Source organism: Poromitra crassiceps (genome assembly GCF_964638095.1).
Source record: "Poromitra crassiceps genome assembly, chromosome: 2".
Lineage (NCBI taxonomy): Eukaryota > Metazoa > Chordata > Actinopteri > Beryciformes > Melamphaidae > Poromitra > Poromitra crassiceps.
Genome location: NC_139624.1, coordinates 115,744,448 through 115,767,269, shown reverse-complemented (window position 1 = coordinate 115,767,269; position 22,822 = coordinate 115,744,448). Strand labels below are relative to the sequence as shown.

At 41.3% G+C, this 22,822-nt stretch overlaps 1 protein-coding gene across 2 annotated transcripts; it reads right to left on the bottom strand.

The window, feature by feature from the left end:
* Positions 1–10,904: 10,904 nt before the first annotated feature.
* LOC310794864 (uncharacterized protein) lies at positions 10,905–14,558 on the bottom strand. 2 transcript variants are annotated; one of them, XM_083656913.1, is made up of 5 exons: positions 14,442–14,558; positions 14,190–14,334; positions 13,692–13,791; positions 12,491–12,619; positions 10,905–11,339 (listed from the first exon to the last, which is right to left on the bottom strand). In XM_083656913.1, the coding sequence occupies exons 3-5, from the start codon at positions 13,779–13,781 to the stop codon at positions 11,001–11,003; spliced, it is 558 nt and encodes a 185-aa protein (XP_083513039.1). In that variant the 5' UTR covers positions 13,782–13,791; positions 14,190–14,334; positions 14,442–14,558; the 3' UTR covers positions 10,905–11,000. The 2 variants fall into 2 exon arrangements, with proteins under 2 accessions (XP_083513039.1, XP_083513040.1); XM_083656914.1 differs by having other exon boundaries at positions 14,190–14,306; positions 14,442–14,547.
* Positions 14,559–22,822: the final 8,264 nt, after the last annotated feature.

Here is a 22,822-nt window from a genome sequence, read left to right as displayed (position 1 = left end):
ATTTGAGTTACCCAACAAGCATTGGTTTAGATATCTCCAAGTCAGAGATTATGTACGCTCTAAGTTTCGAGATTTTGAAGTTTATATCGGGAAATTAGATAAGGTGTTTGTATATCTTTTTGTATTTTTATTATATTGTACAACTGTGTACAAGGAAATGTATTGATATGTTGTAACGTAATGTTGTAGGGTATGTTGTTATGTTTTATGGTATTTGATATGATGTGTTGTATGTTTAATGTGTCAGGACTCTTGGAAGAGTAGCCTTTGGCTAAAAGAGATCCTGGTGTCCCAGGTGTTAGAGGGTACATTGTCACATGCTTTATGGCTTTGCCCTTTAATATCCGGATTTTGTGCCAAAGTTTTCGACTGGTATTCTAAGGCCTACAGAGTAACTCTTAAGCCGGAGGCAGAAATTACCATTTTTGGTTGTTCGGATTCCTCATTACTTCTCCCCATGGCTGTGCAGCAGTCCCTGACACAGGGGATGATTGTTGCCAAAAGCCTTATTTTGAAAGACTGGAAGTCCCCCTCTCCACCCTCCTTTCAGCTGTGGCTGACAGACATGGGTCTCAGTCGTGTGCATGGAAAGACTCAGGTCTCTGAGGACTAACCCAAGTAGGAAGTTCTCGACCATCTGGGACCCGTTTCTGGACTACCTGGGTGAGGTCAGAAATGTGTAATTTGCATATTCTTGCACACATATTTGGGTAGGTTGGTAGCACCATGTTGTAATGTTTTTGTTTGTTTTTTGTCTCCTATTTTGTTTTTGTTTGTTTGCTTTTCTTCTTTTTCTATTCTGTCTTTCAGTTTGAATTTGTTTACTTGTTTTTTTGTTTTGTGTTTTGTGTTTTTGTTTTTAACCATTTAAAACCAAAATCTGTATGATCAACTGGATATGGGACTAAGTTTACGGGATGGGAGAAAATGTTTCTTTTCAGATTAAGCACTCACACTGTTGGACACTGTCACACTGTATTCAACTTATTTGAAGATTATTTGTTTTGGGTTCTGTCCCGCCTGCAGTTGTTTTTTGCTTGTGGGTGTATATACCCAATTGCTTATGGCTTTAAACTGATGTCTGAAAACGAAACAATAAGAAAATGATATACAAAAAATAATACAATACTTCAGCTTCCATATTCCAGAATGCAAGATAACAAAAGGACACAGATCATTTTATTAGGTGACTTTAACGTTAACTGGGATGATGAAAGAGACAGAAGTAACCTCAAACGAACCACAGAGTACCACAATCTAGTGCAACTCATAGAGAAGCCTACTAGAATAACGAACTCTTCCCAGACTAGGATTGATTTAGTATTCACTAACAAACCAGACAGAATCCCTAAGACCTTTAATTTTCTGACGGGCCTATCGGACCATAATTGTATTTTTTTCTCAAGAAAGCTTACCAAACTGAGGTTCGTAAATTCTCATAGAGGTACACCCCACACAGCTTATAATGTTATCCCCAAGAACCAGACACAGAATCTCAATGCTGCATTGAAAACTGTAGACTGGATGGAAATTCTGTCCTCCACCAATATAGACTCTAACTGTGATTCCTTTGATAACAAACTCAAGGAGGTGATGTCCTCTTTTGCCAGTAGAGGGAGCCGTAGGACCAAGGAAGGTGGCAGCTTACCATGGTTAGATAACCACTGTAGAACTCTTATAAAATCTAGAGATCAGCTGCTCAAACAAAGCCTGCATTCCAGGTTGTCTACCGACAGGCAAAAATTCACTCATGCGCGTAACAAAGCTACACAAGCTATAAGAAAAGCTAAGGCTAACTTCTTTATCTCTATTATTGAATGTGCAAAAGGCAACGGGAAAAAAACATGGCAAATCTTGAACAAACTGCTAGGAAAAAACAACAAACAGGAGAGTAAGGCACTTGAACTAGAACTAAACGGTGTCCTGGTAAAGGATCCCACGGCAGTGGGAAACTCTTTTAATAATTATTTCATAGACAGTGTTTCAGAGATCACAACCTCCTTTAGTCCTTCTACCATCCTACCATGTCAATTAGATAAGGATAAACCAATTTTCCAGATTAGTTCTATTTCAGAAGCTGATGTCTTAAAGATCACTGGTGCCCTCAAAGGCTCCAAAGCTAGGGATGTACATGGAATTGATACCAACTTTGTGAAAACGCACATCGATGCCTTAGCTCCACCCATCACCATCATGATCAATCAGTCAATCAGTCAAAATTCAGTTCCATCATCATGGAAAGTAGCTACCGTGGCACCCATTTTTAAATCCGGGTCCAAAACGCTTGTGGCCAACTATCGGCCTATAAGCATCCTGCCAATCATCTCTAAGATCGCGGAGAAATGGATTGCGAGCCAATTGATTTCACATCTTGACAATGGCCCCTCCATGTTACATCCAATGCAGTTTGGATTCCGGGCTAACCACTCCACTGAAACGGCGAACTGCCTTTTCACTGAAAGGGTTAAGTGCCTTTTAGATAAAAATCCATGTGTAGGAACTGTATTTCTTGACCTCAAGAAGGCTTTCGACACTGTCAACCATCAGGTTCTACTATCTAAACTCTCTTATTTCAATTTCTCAGCGGATGCTTTGTTATGGTTCAAGTCATATCTTTCAAACAGAACACAGTGTGTCTCTGTTGACGGTGTTAAATCTACTTACCTTAACAATCATGTCGGTGTCCCTCAAGGATCTATTTTAGGGCCTTTACTGTTCTCCTTATATATAAATGACCTCCCAGATGTTTGTAAGGAATTTGGCGTCCTGATGTATGCTGACGATGCAGCCATCATTGCGCAAGGTAAGGATGCCATGTTAACTGCATCCAAGCTAACTAGTGCATTGGCCCAGGTACAAGCATGGTTACGAGACTCATGTCTCATGCTCAACACAAAGAAAACTGTATGTATGATGTTCACCAAGCGACCAAATAAGTTGAGCAGATCCTATGTCTTCCTGGAGAGAGAAGAACTGGAACTGGTACCACAGTTCAAGTACCTTGGAGTTATTTTGGACTCTAACCTCACTTTCAAAAAACATGTAAAAAAGGTGTCCAATACAGTTAGATTTAACATACAGAATTTCAAACAAATCAGGCCCTTTATCACAACGGATGCGGCTAAAGCCTATCTCCACTGTATGATCCTCTCTCACATAGACTACTGCTCCACTGTTTGGTCCTTCGCTGGTGTCACTGTGCTCAAACCCCTTGAACAGCTCTATAAAAAAGCCATCAAGGTGTTTGACAAAAAACCACAATCACATCATCACTGTGAAATCTTAGAGAAATATCAGCTCCTTAGCTTTAACAATTTTAGAACATTTAAAAGCACGTGTCTAATCTATAAATGTTTACACGGCTTGGCTCCTCCTCCTCTAGGGGAGTTCATTAGAAGGAAGAATATAAATTTGAGCACAAGGGCAGCAGCTAGGGGGGACTGCGAAGTCCAAGCTAGAAAATCCACGTTCTCAAAAAACACCTGGTCGATCAATGGCAGCACTAGCTGGAACACACTTCCTATGGCTATTAGGGAAAGCCCCACTTTTGCGGCATTCAAAAGCCAGCTCAAAAAATGGCTTAAAACAAACCAATTTTGTGAACACTAGCTTAATAGCTGCCTTCCAAATCTTCTTCTCTTCCTGCACTAGGCACTTCACCACTTAAGTGTAACACTTAAGAGAGAGTAGAGTAGCCTTCATACTGTATCTATGTATTGTTATCATGTAACCTGTCGAATGGAAGGTGTAGTATTCTTCTTTTAGCACTGACATGCTGCATGTACATCCTGTCTGTGTTTCGCTGTAATTTTGATGTCTGTAATGTGTGGTATCTCTTGCGATGACACGCTACAGGTATATCAGTTTGTTGCGTACATACTGTTTGTGTTTTGCTGTAATTTTGATGTCTGTAATGCTGTGGTATCTTTTGCGATGACACGTTACATGTATATTTCAGTTTGTGCGTTGAATGAATGTAATGAGTGATTGTTTTGATATTTATTGGGGACTACGGATGTAAATTAGCATTAGCTAACTCCGGCATATTTACATGTTTTCGTATATAGAGGCTTCTGTATTTCTGAGCATGTCCATTAATGTGCATTGTCCCGTCACAATAAACCAATAAAGTAAAGTAAAAGTAAAGTACACAAAGCGTCATATAGAAAAATAGAACATATTCATTACAAACAGCATATTTTTTCTTCTTTCCCAGGCATTACTAATAAATTGAGGTACTGTATATCAAAGACTCTCTTATTAAAGAAAAAATCAAGTCTAGGCACATCCTGTAACCAAAAAGCTTCTGGGTGAACATCAAACACTTTTTCATACATTGTGTGTCTCAGGTCATCATACAAAGGGCAATAAAACACAAAATGAATTTAATTTTATATCTCCCCAAGGTCACAACTTAAACACAACCTGTCCTCTTCTGGAACTGCGTCGAATCTACCGGTTTCTAACGCCAAAGGGAGAGTGCCGGATCTGAGTTGACCACAGACTGACCTTTTGGCTCTTGTGAGATTCAGATACACGTAAGGCTCGGTGCAGAAATTCTCTTTAATGAGAACGAACGTGCAAAGTTTAGGTTTGAGCCAGGCAGCCTATATTTATCTTTGTGTTTCAGAAAGAGTTTACATCACAAGGTAATCTGTTTCTGAACACATACTGCAAATCACACTGATAGAAGATGGACAGCATCTCTCAGGCCCATGGATAGTTATGAGTGAGATCCCAATTAAATACTTTTTTGTTAGCCTCCCTTCAGTCATTCTAATCAGTCTGTTCCAAAAACTTGCCAATTCACCTTTGTGCCTAACCTCACAAGGTTCCCAGCCCATGTCGCCACTAATAGCGATGTTTGGAGTCAGTTTGTGCACACCAAGGACACAACATATTGCTCTTGACTGAATGTTGTTACAATACAATTATTCTCAGATTTAGGTCCGACAGACAAGGCCTCATCAACAAGCATGAATTCGCAATAGCTGCGACCAGATATGCGATGTCAGTCGGTATTCTGTCCTCACAGATACGTCACTATATAGTTAGACAGATAGCGAACATAAGACTCAGTAGGCTTGACTCCAAGGTGAGTGTGATTTACTGAAATCTTGTTGTTTTGTAAAACTGCAACACAAAAATGAAAATACACAATGTTACAGTCATAATCAAATAAAATGTGTAACAACATTACTAATTATTTCTCTTTTTTACAGGTTTCCAACAGAGGCAACTATCATGTAAGTATGAACATCCTTCTTCACAGGTTTTCAGGTAAGTAACAGTTAGCCTTTAAATGAAATGGAGCCAGAGTGTGCGACACTTTCTTTCATTTAAAGTTTATTTTCAGCTGTCAGCACCTCACCACAACCTTTGGTGTGCGTTATTTTGCCTTTTATAAAGTAACAGTTAGCCTACATAACTTATACAGACCCAATTAACATAAATTTGTCTCAATAATGTGTTAACTCACAGTAGAAAACAGCCTATGCTAGCAGTTAGCTTAGCGATTAGCTTAGTGTTAGCTTAGCAGTAGTAGGCTACTTGACTTAGTATCATGACATGAACTGACAACAACAAATATTTTGAACAAAAAGGGAAGCACGCACATCTCCTTAAATTTGCAGGTGCTGGACTCGAAATACACACCATAGAAAGAAGAGGAAGTCCGCACACTGTTGACGCTCCAGCGACCACTGTTCGAAACGTTGTATGCCTTAAATAAAACAGTGGTCGCTGGAGCGTCAACAGTGTGCGGACTTCCTCTTCTTTCTAACAACAAATATTTTAACAGCATTTTTTTAAACAACAACTAAATGATAAAGTATTAGTCATACTCACTGATAGATCTACTCCAAGGTTCAAACCAAAAACCTCTGTGGTGCTGCACTGAGCCTGCATGTGCACTCTGCTTAACTGTGCTTTGTAGACTAACCCACAAAATGGAGGCTACAGACTTTTGGGAGATTTTCTTAAAGGCACAGTACCACAAATGATTTATTAAAGGTACAGTACCACCAATCACCACTGGGTGTCACTAACATTAATCAAACACTGACAGGAGTCAGAACAGTCGGAGTGTGACTTCATTCATTCCATTGTGATGTCATCCACTCCTTTTGACCATGGTCCTTTAACCATGTTACGTTTTGATCAGATTCCCAATATTAATGATATTGGAACACACTCGCGCTCCTTCATGAGCAGACACACCTGTTTCCTATAGACATGCTGTGATTGGTTCATCCCTGTACACCTATCCACCTTATTTTTGAATGCCCCGCTGTAAAATGATTATGGGTGCAAGCTCCGGTCTAGAACGTGACTGATTGTTGCAGCTGGTTAACGTTACTTGTTTGCAGAGGGTCTGCGGCGCTTGTATTCAGCATATTTCCTCATCAAACTCCGATGCAGAAAAAAAGTTGCTTGTCACAAAGAAATAACACTCGTTTAATGACTTATTTGAGGGAATGTAATAATGTTATCTATCACATCCACTAACCTGTTGCTCTTTGAACAATTCGGGATATTTATCGGTGAGATGTTTGGCCAAGCTGGACGTGATTGGCTCCCTTCGCATGCAGCTTTGAAACATAGTTTTCAGACGCAGACGCAGATGTTGTGTTCTGTCAGCAACGTAACAGGGGCAGGGGGCTGGGAGGATTACACCAGAAAAAGCACCCATATTTCACATAAGGCAGCATGGCAGCTAGAAATAAGGTGGATACCTATACCTGTTCCATTCAGTACGATGTAGTTATACAATCTTTACATTTGTGTCCCTCCATTTGCAAAGAAACTGCCTTAATTGTGGATAGGGCTGCATCGGACTGATTGGGCAGTTGATTGATTTTAGGCCTATTGATTTGGTTTTTACTGGCCATGCACTTTACTGTTGTGAAACTATGGATGACTAAACTGGGAGGTTGGTTTAGCAAAGAAACAAAAACGGACTTGTGTCACACAAAGGATGTTACGTTTTTTTAAGCATGACAAGACCATGATTAAGTGTAATATTTTGTATATTGGTGTATAACTTTTGTCAGGTCCTCCCGGTCCCCCAGTCCAAACTGAGCAGGCAAATAGCAAATCGTCTAATTGGTTTTCAACTGGAGTATCAATCTCTTCCTCCCAGGTGTTTTTCAAATTAAGCTTGGGTAAATTATGTTGCCAAAGCCTTGGAGGCAGGCTATGCTAGTTAGCAGAGAGTGAAGGGGTTTCCCTGCATAGTTATGTGGCTTTAAAATTAAGCTTAGCTCAACAATGGAACTTAACTCATTCACCGCCAAAGACGTCTTTGACGTGTTATCAGCAATGGCCTTCCACGCCAAGGACGTGTTTGACGTGTTTTTGTTTTTATTGGTGCAGCGCCTGCAGCAAACACTTGCCCAGCCTGTCACACAGACACAGGTCCCTGCCTTCAAAGGGTAGCCGACAGCACGCGATCAAACACATACCGCAGCTGTTGTTTTGAAATTGAGCAGGAGGAAAAGCAGAGAACGGGTAACGCTTCCTTGTGCAGACAGGACAAAACGCCATTGAAACGCCCTCGGCGCGCTGCACGAGCTGGAGTCGCCTTCCTCTGTGCCAGCCATGAGAAAACGGGAGAAAGTAATCAAGAGATGTGTTTGATCATCGGAGGAATGAGGAAATGATCGATCAGTTTGCGAGGGCGGTGAGGACGTGTTGAATAGCCGAGGGGAAAACGGGAACGATCAAATAGCAGAGTTGATATGACAGGGACGAGGACGAGGACCAGAACAAATCAAAAATAAACACAGGAACAGCTAGGCAGCAGCGGGCAGAAGGCACTCACAGCAGCCCGCTGTCCTTCTCAAGAGCTCTTCAGTTGGTTCATGAAATCGCTGGGCTGCGTGCCCTCCAGTGTTGCTCCTGGCCAATCCCAGCGCCACAGGGCGTGGTTATTGCTTATCCTATGTTGGGTTAGAAATCTAAAAGGGGGATCGTGTGTGTGTGTGTGTGTGTGTGCGTGTGTGTGTGTGTGTCTGTCTGTCTGTCTGTCTGTCTGTCTGTCTGTCTGTCTGTCGGTGTGTCTGTCTGTCTGTCTGCACACTCACACCGAGTAAACTGTATTGTTGAATGTAAAAAAAAAGCACTTCATGTGTGTATATATATATATATATATATATATTTTTTTTTTTTTGTCATTTGTGTCCTAACGAATAATATTTACATGTCTGATGTCAATACAGTTCAAAATAAAAGAATTGAGAGTGAGTTATGCCTGAGATTGTGCCCTTTTACAAAAATGCTTTTTTCTCCCTTTTCTCTTCCCAGACAGGCTTTTTTGGTGAACATGGGGTGTATAAAAAGGGTTATAAGTAGAGTACAGAACATGCTAAAAGCTAACTTTCTTTTTGGGGATGAAAGTAGAGACTTAGATCTTCATTTCGAGGTATTGGACATCACTGTAGTCCTAGTACAGAATTTACTGTGGGTCTTGAAAGATGACCAAACATTATGGAAATACTTGGCCTGTGCCAAAAATGCCAGTCAGATATTGGCAGTGAATGAGTTAAAGAGCGTGGCGCAGTTTAAAATAATTTACAGTTAGGACTCAAGATTCTTATGAAAATACCCCCCCCCCTCAAATAAATAAATAAATAAATAAATAAATAAATAAATAAATAAATAAATAAATAAATAAATAAATAGATAAATAAATAAATAAATAAATAAATAAATAATAATACAAATAAAACATGCCCCCAGGGCAGAAATATGGATATAAAGGTGGCATTATAATGCACATGCTAGAAAAAAATGCCATCTGGGCAGATAACACCTGTGACATCACTCGGGCTACTGTGATTACTGTAGTAATAATAATAATATAGGCCTACAGTCAATGTGTACATCAGAAAACGTTCCAAAACACCCAGAATCAGCATTGCCAGATAATTGTCGATAATTGTCGTATTTGTACGATAATTTACCATCATTTTGACCCTCATGATAGGTATGATAAGTCAACACTGCCCAGAATGCATTTTGGTAATGAAGGTACAGAGAGAAATCCGTGCCGCCATCCCCCCCAAGGCAACTGTTTTAGTTCCTGTTAGTTTGGGCTCTATCTATGTTTAATATGGCACTTTATGAAGTTATAGTTTCAGTAGTCAAATGTAACTACTACTGAAACTAGTAGACCCCCAATATGCAATCGGTTTTTCAAAATAACGCCATTTGGAAATATAATTTTGGAGAACCAGAGACCACACAGCCGACCGATCATTTCAGCTCATCTAACCCGGCTCGAGACTGGTCTCATGCTCTGCCAATAGAACATGTGCAGTATGCATTCAAATGGCCAGCGTGGGAATGCTGCATTCGACATGAGATTTAAAAACTCTGTGAAAAACAGAGAGATTTATTTGGCAGTGATAGGCTCCACCAGCATTGTGTGAACTATTTTGGCAAGGGCTACATGTAGAATGAAACAGACATTCATTTATGTAAAAGTTCTGCACTGCAGGTTTAAGAACTGTTCACAGTAAAATTTGCAGTGTTAAATCAACACTTAAAGAGTTATTTTTAACACTGGCTCGGATAACATATGGTCCCACACCACAGGGTGTTAAAGTTACTCTTGACATAGTGTTGATATTTCAGAGTTAATTCAACTCTAGAAAGAGTCCAAATTTAACACTGCATCACCCTGCACAACACTGAACAGTGTTAATAAAATATTACACTATGAGGTAATTAACACCCATAGTGTTACTTTTAGTTCACTCCGAGAGTTAATCTTAATTTAACTCTCCATCAATGTTAGAAGTGGTTAACACTAACACTGAGTGTTAATTTAAAGCTTACTCTCACCAGTGTGAATACAAATTAACTCTTATTGTATTTACTCCTTGTGGGAGTTATTCCAAGTGTTGATTTTTAATTAACTCCTGTCAGTGTATATCTAAATCTACTACTATACTTTAAAATTTGCATGTAATGTGAAAAAACAAACAAACACAATTCATTATGTCAATGTCTTCATTTATTGAAAAGCAAAAGTAGAAGATACCAACTTATCATCTGTCTGAATCAAATAACAAAGGCATATTGCGCAATAAGCACCAAGACTGTATGGCATTCATTTCCAAATCATTACTTCCATCCAACAACTTTACTCTTTGTGGACGGTTTGGCTGCTGGTTGTAAACAGTCAAAAGCATGTATTCTACCAGCCAGTTGTTCAGCATTTAGGAAGTTGCCCTGAATGTACTGCAGAAAAAGTTTCAGCTCAAACGGAGGGACCCCCTCTAAAACAGCATGCATTATGTCTACAGAAAAACTGTTGGCTGTGTGGAATTACTAAAGTGAATTTAACAGACAAGTGTGTTTCACACAATATACATAGTGTAGGATCTGTTTGCATAGTTTGACAGTGCTGTGTGTGCATATCGATAGTTCTTAGTACAACTTCCGGATCATCTTCAAACAATGCTTCTCAAGGAGACAGAAACGACAGCAACATCGAGCCCCAAATGACTCCACAAAGCCAAACAGACCATGCAAACCTATATTTTCCACAGTGACCTGAATAATAGTAGCACAAATCATGTGTTTAAACATGGGAATTTGAAGTCCCGCTCTTGAGCGAGTACTTTCAAATCATTAACAAGTGGCCTTAAGTATCAAATTAAACCATAACACTCTATGTCCTGTGCATGGAATAGAGCACACAAATGAATATTCGTCTTTGACAACAGTCCAGATGTTATGGCTGTCTCATCTACATTAGCAGTCACCACCTCTCCTAGATCATCTAGGTCTACACTGCTTAAATGAACATCAGTGTCAATCTGTTGGTCAACAGTCTGTATGTTTGGTGTTTAAATGTTTCCTAAAACCAGAAAAAGTACCAAACAGTCACACGGCCGCATCCAGTCTGAACACATTGAAGGCAAAGATTTCTTCCATCCAAATAACCATGAACTAACCGGAAATGCCTAACAAGCGCATTTGAACTAGTTAACTCAGCATGACAAACAGAACACTTCATTCCTAAGCAGCCTTGCCCGGACTTCAGCAACACGGGAACTCTGCTTGACTTCGCAAACATCAACATTGTACACTGTGGTCTGGATGAATGTGAACATGTTGTGGAGCATGGTGTTGTCTGTTGTGCCAAAGACAAAATGTGCCTCAAACAGTTCATCCACAGCAGCAAGGGAAGAGGTTGACCTGTAAGGTGTGTCATTCTTGTCAAGGATGATGAAGAACTGGCGGATTGCATTCTTCTGAGGTCCAACAGCCAGGAGATAGGGTTGAGCACTAGTGATGGCATCAAGATGCTCTTGGATGTTTGTTCCGGTCTGAGAAGACAAACAACACAAACAGACGATTAGAATTACATGGTTGTAATATCAGTGTTATGCCGTGGAGTGCCGTCTCTCACCAGGGACAGCGCGCCCCTTAACCAGCAGACCTTGCTGTCACTGCTCCTTGGCCAGGGCTGTGGACTGGCCTGACTGGCTCCCAGGTTGAAAGCTGTAACAGAAGCTCACGCTTCAGCCTGGGAGGCAGCAGAGCGTAGCCAGCTTTCTGGGTCCCACCACGACGGGGACGGACTGTCTACAGTGCAGCTGCGGTCAGAGAGAGAGACATGTATGGCGATTTGTCTGGGATGCATGTTGTGGTGAGCCGATTGCATATTCCTTTGCATCTTCATTAAGTTTGCATGTTATTAGCGCAGAGCCCAGACATTAAATGGAAAAAAACAAAATGCTGATTTATTTTGAACCTGATCTCACACATACCTGAAAACTGTAAACAGTTTAGCAGCCATTCATTTTCTTGGACAGTTATTGAGTTGATTTGAGTTAAAGTTGCTGCTTGTGTTGTCATTTGTGCACGAATGAAATCACTGGCATCAACTTTGACCTCAAATCAACTAAATAACTGTAAAAGTAAATGAAAGCCTGCAAAATGGTTTACGTTTTTCAGATGTGTGAGACCATGTGCAAAATAAATCAGCATTGTCTTTCGTTTAAGTTCTCCTTTCCTATAAGAACCATCCTAACATAATGTCCACGTGATCTCACATCTTGTTTCGCTCTAGGTATAGTCACATATAGGATACACAGAGATTTCCTAAAATTCCAATGCAACTCAGGGTCTCTGCTGGCCAAACAGTATGGTTTCTGGAAGCAATGAGCATTAACAATAGTAAGGGTAAACACAGCCATAAGTGTAGTTAAGGCTGAAATGGACTCAATAACAATTAACCAACAAGAGTGTGCACCAGGGGAGTTTCTCAGTGGAAAATACATTTTCGCCGTTCGACTTGATTTGGTAACGCTGATTGGCTGAAGGAGTTGTCTGTCAAGGCAAGTACTCCCTCCCACTGAAATCACTGAGTGGCTGGAAGTCCAGACTGATACGTAAGCGAAACAGAATTTGAGGTCACGTGATCAGGATGTTTTTTTTTTTACCAGGCTATCATAAATTAGGGAAAAGTACAAACCTTCTTGAAGAGCACAAGATGTTTCTCTGCTTGGGATGCCGACACCTTTCCTGGTCTCTTCTGACCCTGGGCAGTGGGTGGAATCATCAGGTGTAACAGCAGTAAAACTGATGAGGTCACTGTCCCAACCTGTAACAACACAAGTTTGAAACACTTGAATTAATTTCTGTGGCCCTTCAACAAAATTCAGTGCATGTGCAATGTCAGCAGCATTTTTACAAAATACAGAAGATGTAGCAGTTCTATATCATCACAAGAAGGTCTTCCACTATTTTTTTATACAATATCTCAATCCAGCTTTAACACATTCACTGCCAACAGTTCTTTTTTTACTGTAGGTAGCTTCTGCCAAGAAGTTTTTTGAGGATTCTGGCTCATCTTTCAAGAGCCGAGGATTATTTTCTGCTAGGAGTTTGTGAACACAAAATATCTCAAAAGAACTAATAGAATGTGTGCTTTCTCTGTCTAAAAGAGTTAGTTTGTAGAGTTAGTAGTTATGTAGGCATTAGCAGTTGAATACAGCATGGTTTCAGCGTCTGGAAAGGAAAGCTCAGATAATTGCATGTTTGTGAAATTCGATAGAACAGGCAGAACAGTCACTTTAACCATTTATTTTTTTTATCCGCCATCCGAAAATGTTCGTTGTTCTATTAGCAATACGAAAAAATAGTCCTCTCCTGTATCCACGTTACAATGTGACTGACAGATAGCAGCAGCAGCTGATCTGCAGCAGGCAGCAGTGACGTGGACTGCAGCTGGTCAGGGAAGAGGGGCCAGTGAGGTGAAGCGAGCCGCTCAGACTGGAGTGGACTCCAGCTGAGCGGGACTCTGCAACGTACCCTGCCCCTCCGTGTGTGACAAACTAAAATTTCCACAATGAGGAGGACATGCTGGCGTGTGTTTCCTTTTGGCTGCTTGGGGTGCGCACACGTCACGTGAATGCGTGCATCGTGCAGCTGCAGGTAATTAACCAAACAAAAAAAGGGGAAAGCCGAACGGCGCACAGTATGTGGACTGACCGGCGCCGGTCACCGGTCGAGGCCGATTAGCTGAAAATCGGCCATTTCCGGTCACGTGCTGATTGATCGGTGCATCCCTATTTTCAGTTACTTGGATTAGACCAACTTTTTAGAAGAAACTCAGTAAATTATCTCGTCACCGTTTCGTTCCATACATGTTTCTACTATTATTACAGTGTTACCTCCAAATGCTGTTTGTCTGTCTTTAGTCCTGCATCTCTGAATCGTTTTAATCCTCCAAGCAAGGTACCCAGCGCCACTCTCGCCATCATAGAAATGCTCCTTGGAGGGTGAAAGGACAACACAGACACTTCATTAAAGAGACAGCTCACCCTTAAATCCAAAATACATATTTTTCATGAAATCTGTAGTGCTATTTATGCATTGTTTTGTGTTAGATGTATGAGTTTGAGAGATATTGGCCGTAGAGATGTCTGCCTTCTCTCCAATACAAGAACTGGATGGTACTCGGCTTGTGGTGTTCAAAGCACCAAAAAATAAACAAAACCTCTTGTGTGTCTTTCCAGAAATCATGACCCCAAGATAATCCACAGTCCTCATTGTGAGCAGTTTCATGAGTATCCGGGTCATGATTTCTGGAAAGAGATATTGCTGCTAAAACAATGGTGCAATTTTTACTGGGGTCCGTCCGTACAAAACAAGCATGTTTGTCAACTTACTTGCTTGGCTTCTGTATCCAGCCTCTGGCGTTTTCTGGAAGGGCTCTCTGAAAGGTTGACTATCCGGGAGTCCAACGAATCAAGGGGTGATCGCTGGGACGCTCAGGAGAGGCTACCCTGGAGACAGATTATACCGTGGAGACAGCTAACCATGATTGGAGAAAAAAACATTATGTACAGTTCCTTCATAAACCCACCCCTTATCTAATGAACAGAAGCTTCACATGACAAATAACTGCAAAAGAAACAAACCTGTTTCATATTTGATGTTTAGCACCCCAGTTGATATTCATCATCCAACTCAGTCCCCGAAGTGTGGAAAACTTTGACACCCTCTGTTACAGCTGGGACACCAAACTTTGCAAATGCTGAAAACAGGCACAAAAGCTTGTGTAAACAGAAAGGTCATTGATATATCTAATGAGTCCACATTAGTCTACTAACTAATATTCAATGAAACTGGAATTACCATAAAAGGCTCAAACAAACACTATAAGAGAAATAAAATTACTGCATTTTAAGTAATGCATGCAGCCAAAAACCTCATCGCCAAGTTTCACTTTAAGCAACATGCTCCCTGCAGAGAGGAATGTGATCAGCACAACATTCCTCATGTTAAAAACTGCATTAATTTGCAATATAACAAGCTCATACATTTCAACAGAACAGCCCTGGTCAACTTTTAGGTGACTTATGTTCATTTTATTAGAGAATAAGGTTGTTTAAAGCCACCAAACAGCTGACAAAGTATCAGCTATTTTGCAGAAATGACCAGTAAGGTTGAATTCTACTTCATGTTTAACCATGCAATCTTGCTGAAGGTGCCACATCATGTTTCTCTACCTGCGTTGACAATGCTTGTGATTCCATCAGACTTTTCACAGCACGATTCAGAAGCTAAAATAGTGTAACGTCCTCTTGGGAGCTGCGTGTTTACGTCTCAAAGCATCGTGGATGACTGAACACCACTCGTTCTGGCTCTGATTGTGACCAGCCTGCTAACGTTGATCAGTGTCAAGCTACATGGAGTTAACTACAGACACAGTCAGATTTGCCCCGAGCAATTTTCAAAGTAAGGCACCAATTTAAGTGGACTCCCCGACGAATCTGATAGTTATCACATCAGTAACGTTACATCAGCGTCATGACGTGAATATAAAGCAGCAATATCACACAGCCTGTCGCAGCCTCGCTGGCCTGAATGTATAGATTACCCCAGCAGTGCATACGAGACTCCAGTCCTCCGTCGAGGCAAACAACAAGCGCCCAGCAGCCGCGGAACGCCAACAGGTGCTTCTTATTCACCTAATCACAGACTCTTCTCTGGCTGGATCAGCCCACCCGCTACGTCAGTGACCACACTAGTGGTGTATCCCTACGTCACCCCACTAGGCTACAATATAGACACGAAAATAATTATAGGCAGGCTGCCTTGGATGCAAAATCATTTTAATCCTTGAAATAATGTGATTGCTGACTCATAACGTTGAGGAAACATGTAGAATACGACTCAGCAATTTTCAAAGTAAAAGACTACTGCTGCTAGCGCTAGTCAGCCAGGTAGCCTAATGCTAGGCCGGGGTGGACAAAAAAGGTCCATTTTGCACCCTATAACATTACTGGACTCAGTGGACGTTACATAAATAATACAATAACTCAGCCAACAACATTTACATTAGGTTACCTCTTGCTGATATTGTCCAGTTTGATGTTAGTGTTAAGGTTAGCTGACGCTAATTAGCTAACACTAGCGTTAGCTTGCTGCCCGCGCACATTTAAGCTGCACAACTCATACTAGTTAGTTAGCCCGTTGAAATTCGGAATTTTAAGATACAAAACCAACTGAAGTATGGTGAGCAACAACATTAAGTTATTCTAACATGCTGCTTCTGTTTAAATGCCAAATAATGTGTTTAGGGAATGAACTTACCGAGGTCTTCTGTGCTTTTGCGTGGAAGAAAATGGCGGTCCTGCAATGTGGAGAGTAGCAGAAGGTGGGCAGGGCTTCCCAGTGTAATTAAAAGTAACTATGGAAATGTACTCCAACACTAGGGGGTATTTTACTCCACTGTTGTTAAAATAACTCCCAAAGTGTCTAACAATTTTGACACAGCACTTTTAACACTAGGGATTTTGCTGTGTTCCAACTGACAAAAACATTTAATCAAATAAATAATAAAGACTAATATTAACAATAAAATAATGTTCTTGTACTAGCGGAATACCCATGCAGTGTATCGAGCTGTGTGCAAGTTTGACCATTAATCTGCACAGGCCTCAATCACAGAGCTGGCATGCAGCACCTCCTCTCTCTCCCCAGAGGGTTTCCATCGTCCACCTCCCTAGCTGATTCCAACTCTGCTCACCTGTGTGCGTCTCAACTCTGGAGCTCTCCATGGTGCTGAACGTGTGTTGAGACATTTTGGCCACTAGTTGTTTCCAGCGTGCTCATACACATTGTTCCTTCAGATGCCATGTATTTGTTTCCAGCGTGCTCATACACACTGTTCCTTCAGATGCCGTGTGTTTGTTTCCAGCGTGCTCATACACACTGTTGCTGCAGATGTCGTGTGTTTGTTTCCAGCATGCTCATACACACTCCTTCATCCTAATTAATTAGCCCTTCAGATCCCTGCTGTATCGCTGAGCCTCCTGCTTTTATCTCACACACTAACACACCGACAGCTGCTGCAGTCTCTAAGGCAGCAAAACAACACGCATGGTTTGCGCGTGTGTGTGTGGGGAGGGGGGTTAGGTTTGTGCATGTTTGTGTGGATGTTGGGGGTGGGTGGGACTGGGGTGGATATGTGCTTTGTTTTATCCAAAGCTGGCGTGATTAAAGTAATAATCCGTATCAGTATAAATCTTTTGTTTTCTTCATACTGTAGAAATAAATCTCAGTTTTGCTACTCTCTATCACCAATTGATACCATAGTTATTATGGTATCAATGCCTATAGATTGAATAAATATACTATGGCATAGTATATTTATTCAATAGGCAGTTCATGAAAGCTTTAACATTTGCTGTTCTAAACACCTACTTTATGGACATCCCTCTTTCCTGTGATGCGTTTTATATTTAAGCAAGAAATAAGAGCAATATGTTTGGAATAAAGAAAATAAGGCAGAAATGTAAAAAGCTGGGTTGTTGACATATATATGTCAGTGAGGAGTAGGCTACAGCTAGCCTATTATTATGCCCCCGAAAATAGTTATTTTTTAAACTTCAAATATTGCCCATGAAAATGACAAAGTTGTGTAGTACTGACTCTTAGAGGCCATTTAGACCTGGTGTTAACATGCGTTTTCTGCCATCAGATTGCAATCAGATTGTATTTTATCACTTCAGCCTGATTCCATTTACCCCTGGCGTTAACATGCATTTTCTGCAATCTGATTGCAATCAGATTGCAGAAATGGTTGTCCTCTCAATCCGCATAAACTTGCTGTATCCAGATTGAGAGGACACATTGCATTTACACTTGTGTACAATGTGTACACAATGCATCCCTGACCACCTCCGGAGGTGGTTTGGCCGATCAGATTGCAATCCATCTTCAATGTGTTTTGGGGGTGTTTACACCTGGCATTTCAAGTGATAAAACACAATCTGATTGCAATCTGATCACAGAAAACACATGTTAACGCCAGGTGTCCCTTACAGAAAAACCACATGAACTTCACATGTGCAATAATCACATGTGATCACATGTGATCACATGTGATTTTGCCCAGGTGATTTTTCCACATGAAATTTCACATGTGCCAACATGTGAAATTTCACATGTGCTTTTCCCATGAAAGCATGTGGTTTTGGAACGTTTTCACATGTGAAATGTGTGAAACCCATGTAAATTCCCATGTGATAACATGTGAAACCTATGTGATTACATGTGAAACCCATGTAAATTCCATTTGTAAATGCATACAAATTCCCATGTGAAACCCATATGAAACCTATGGGATTACATGTGAAACCCATGTAAAACCTATTGGATTGCAGGTGAAACCCATGGGATTGCATGTGAACCCCATGTAAATTCCCATGTTAAAACCATATGAATTCCCATGTGAAACCCATGGGATTACATGTGAAACCTATGGGATAACATGTGAAACCCATGTAAATTCCCATGTTAAAACCATATGAATTCCCATGTGAAACCCATGGGATTACATGTGAAACCTATGGGATAACATGTGAAACCCATGATTCCCATGTTAAAACCATATGAATTCCCATGTGAAACCCATGGGATTACATGTGAAACCTATGGGATATGGGGCCCTATTCTCCCACAAGCCTTCGGCGCTAAAACGGGCCTTAAACGCAAAGAAACGTGCCTTGCGCCTGTTTTGGGACGATATCAATATGGCTTTAGGCTGCCAAATGCGCTTTAGGCCGAATGGGCGTGGCGCAGTCCCAGAATGGGCCAAAGTGGGCGTGTCGGCGCTAAATACCGGCGTACTGCTATCTTCCGACCTGGCGCTAATTTAGCGCCTTGCGCCTTTGAAAACCAGGCCTATTCAGTGGGCCAGTTGCGCGGAGCGCTCCCCTCTGGCTCTCTCCCTCCCCTCTGGCTCTCTCCTCTTTCACCCTTCTCTGTGTCACCTCTCTCCCTCTCTCCTCAGTCTGACAGGCACAATACCGACTGTCTCTGACTCCCTCGCTCAGAGTCCCATAGAAAAAATAAGCTGTAACTTCACTGCAATGTGAATGTCCCAAGATGCATTGTGTTTCTCCATTTCGCTACTAAATAGCAACCAAATGAGCCGAAAACCTATATTAAGGGAGGATCTAAATAATGTGTAATGGTAAGACAACCTCCAATTGTAGAACATTTCAATATTGGAAGCTTACTAAGCGAGTTTCAGGAGCAGGACCACGCAATCAATCAGGCCTTCACAAGCCACGCCTCCCCAGGTGAACCTAACCTCCTATATAACCTCACCTGGCCCGTTGTCTCCTCTTGGCTCTCGCTTCTGCGCCCCTCCCCCCCACCCTCTTGTGTTCTCTCTCCTCCATTTCTCTGTCTCCTCCTCATTCTGTCTTCCCGTATAGGTAACTAGAAGTAGGGGGTCTGTCGAAGCCGCTCGACTGCTGGACTCCTCGGAGACCGGAAGTAGGCTGACCCCGCCGAACCTCCCCAAACCACTGACGATCCGCCGAGATGGATCCCACGCTCCACCGAGATGGAGCCCATATACTCCGCCGAGACGGAGCTCATTATCCATTCAAATAAATGGTCAAACGTTCCTGGTTGTTGTGTGGTCCTTGCTAGTGAATGGACCAAATAAAACATCGAAATGAAAACACCACCCTATTTGAAACATATATGTCCTACTGGGGCTATAAATATCCCTTGTCGATTTAACGTGATTTAGATAAGTAACAGCGGAACGCGCTTCGGAAGCTTCTACTGTCATCTGCTATACTGTGATGTCCGCTCCAATAACTTGGCCCTACTCCACATTTAGTTTTACAATAAAAACACATTTATGCAATGACTTTACATAATGTAGGCTATATTTATGTGCATCATCCTTCCTGCAGCAGGCGAGAGAAAATGATATCTTTCTGGACAAACTTTCACCAATCTAATAGGCTATATTTTTCTAGCTGATGCGTTTATAACATTATTTTCACTTTGATCTTGCTATAGTGTAGCGTTTTTACATGCTTGCAGTATTTCAACTGCAGTTATATTGGTTTGAGAAGCATCATAATATGGAATAATAGCCGATATATGGAGACAGACGGGATGAAGGGAGGTGGGGGGGATCAGAGGCTTGGGTTTCGTCTGGTTTTGCTGGCCACTGGAATGGAGCTTAAAAGGCAAGCATGCGATTCGTTTATTGCACTTATCCAATGAACTGACGGTGCATAATTTTACGCTTAAAAGGCGTGGTTGTAATGGTTGAGGCTGCGTCTAGCGCCAAGACCAAGATATCAAGTGCGCTGGTCCACGCCCACTGATTTGAGCTGCGCCAGGCGCTCGGCCTAGAAACAGCGCCGATGCAACGATAGGGACCAACATGTGAAACCCATGTAAATTCCCATGTTAAAACCATATGAATTCCCATGTGAAACCCATGGGATTACATGTGAAACCTATGGGATAACATGTGAAACCCATGTAAATTCCCATGTTAAACCCACATCAATACCCATGTGTATCCCATATGGATTTGCATGTGAAACCTATGATATTACATGTGAAACCCATGTAATTCCCATGGGTATACTGGTCACACCAACATCTGCTGGTATGCTGGTGTGACCAGCATACACCAGCTATGCTGGTCTTGCTGGTGTCAAACACAACATGCTGGTCTAGGGTTGAATGCTTGATAACCAGCACCCCATGCTGAGAGTAGTCAGACCAGATAAACATCACAAAAGTAATCTTTCTTGAACTAGTTAAATGAAGACTATTTCAGGTTTACATAACAATATAATTATTTATTAAATACAAGCAACACAGAGAGGGAGTGGGAGAGAGAACAGCAGTGCACCTGAACAGTCAGCCTGTACCTGTCTTTATGTAAAAAGTATTAAAAGTAAAAGTGTGACTCAAATCAACTAACGTGGTGAAGACAATTAAAGTCTCATTACAATTAAACTCAATAAAATAATAAAACTACTGACTAATTAACAATAACACAACAAAACAGACAACATCACCTGAGAAGAAAAGAGGTCGCCCCAGGAACAGCTGGAGAAGAGGTGTACAGGCAGAAATGTCTGGGAGCGGGCTCAATTGGGGAGATGGAGTGAGGTGGAGGACATTTTGTCAATGGCCTATGATCCCTTGAGGAGCAAAGGCCTTAAGTCAAGTCAGAAGTAAAGAACTCGATTGAAAAACAATGCTGATTTATTTTGCACAAAATCTCACATAATCCGAAAAATGTAAACAGTTTTGCAGGCATTCATTTAATTAATTAATTTCAGTTATTGAGAGTTGATTTGAGTTAAGTCATGGACCAGTGATATCATTCACAAATCACAACTTAAATCAACTCTCAATAACTGTCGAACTAAATGTATGCTTGCAAAACGGTTTACAGTTTTTGGATATGTGTGAGATTATGTGCAAAATCAGCATTGTTTTTTGGTGGAGTGTCCCTTTAAGTAGTATTTTTTGTTTGTTTGTTTATGTCCATTGTTTTCTCTGTGATGTAGCATCCAGGCTTCCCCACTCAAGCTTCCACATCTGCTTCACCCAGGTTTTGGTTCTGGAGCCACTCTTTGTATCAAACTGAAAAGCAAACACAGATAAATTAGTGGCAAAGTAACATTGTTCTTTGGTCAATATTTCAACTGCTGTTTGAAAACGTGCTACAGAAAAGTGAAGCATGAGCTACTTTAAAAGTGATCAACTACACTGAAAATTTCATTTACAAAAATTGCAAAATAAAAATAAAAAATTGGTAAATAGAGGCAAAATGCACTGAGGTTCCTTGTGCTCATGGCACAAATCTTTTATTTAACAAACCAGTCACCTGTAATTAAAACTAGAGCCACCCACAGCATATGTCAATCTAGACCGTTTTGGTGTGAGTTGTTGAGTTTTGGAGACCAAATCGGCCATAGAGATGCATGCCTTCTCTTTAATACAATGGAACTGGATGGCACTTGGCTTGTGGTGCTCAAAGCACACACACAAAATAAAATAAAATAAAAAGAAATGAAAACTCAACAGCAATGTCTATTTCCAGAAATCAGGAACAACAGGAATAGGTTTTTGGAGGAAAAAAAATCTCAATTTACTTAACAGATTGGGTGTCCTCCACTGGCTGTTTGTCCCACAATGTCATTATCAAACACCTGCACACAAACACAATATATAGACAAAGAGACAGTGTAAATTAGAAAAGCATGTGTGAAAAGCAGCACTTGCCCCTCCCTCATTACCACCACTGAGGTGCCCTTGAACAAGGCCCTTAACCCCTTAATGTGTGTGTGAGTGCGAGCAGGGCCCACTTGAAAAAGAGATGGAAATCTCAATATGGTTACCCTGGATAAATAAAGGTAAAAAAAAATAGCAGTTGTATGAAGTGGGAAAGATTCTTAGTTGGCCGCTCTTCTTTCTTTCTCAGTTCCCAGTCACATAGTGACTGAGAACAGGTCTGAGAGCAGGTCACGTGGGGGATGGGTTTACCCAGGCTACTGCTGTATGTGCGGTTCTCTCTCCCACTCCCTCTCTGTGTTGCTTTTATTTAATAAATAATTATATTGTTATGTAAACCTGAAATAGTCTTCATTTAACTAGTTCAAGAAAGATTACTTTTGTGATGTTTATCTGGTCTGACTACTCTCAGCATGGGGTGCTGGTTAACAAGCATTCAACCATAGACCAGCATGTTGTGTTTTGACACCAGAATAGCTGGTGTATGCTGGTCACACCAGCACACCAGCATAGGTGTACTGGTGTATGCTTCCCATGCTGGTCACAAGACCAGCATATGTGACCAGCATCCCATGCTGGTCACACCACCAGCATACCAGCATCATCGCATGCTGGTCACACCACCAGCATCCCATGCTGGTCATACCACCAGCATCCCATGCTGGTCACACCACCAGCATATATAGCACGGTATACCAGCATAACTTGTTGTGTTTTCAAA

Coding starts and splice junctions, on each gene's coding strand:
- LOC310794864 (XM_083656913.1), bottom strand. CDS start 13,781: ATGATGGCGAGAGTGGCGCTGGGTACCTTGCTTGGAGGATTAAAACGA. Junction 12,620..13,691: donor CAGACAAACAGCATTTGGAG/GTAACACTGTAA, acceptor GTGTTGTTACAG/GTTGGGACAGTGACCTCATC. Junction 11,340..12,490: donor ATCTTGTGCTCTTCAAGAAG/GTTTGTACTTTT, acceptor TTGTCTTCTCAG/ACCGGAACAAACATCCAAGA.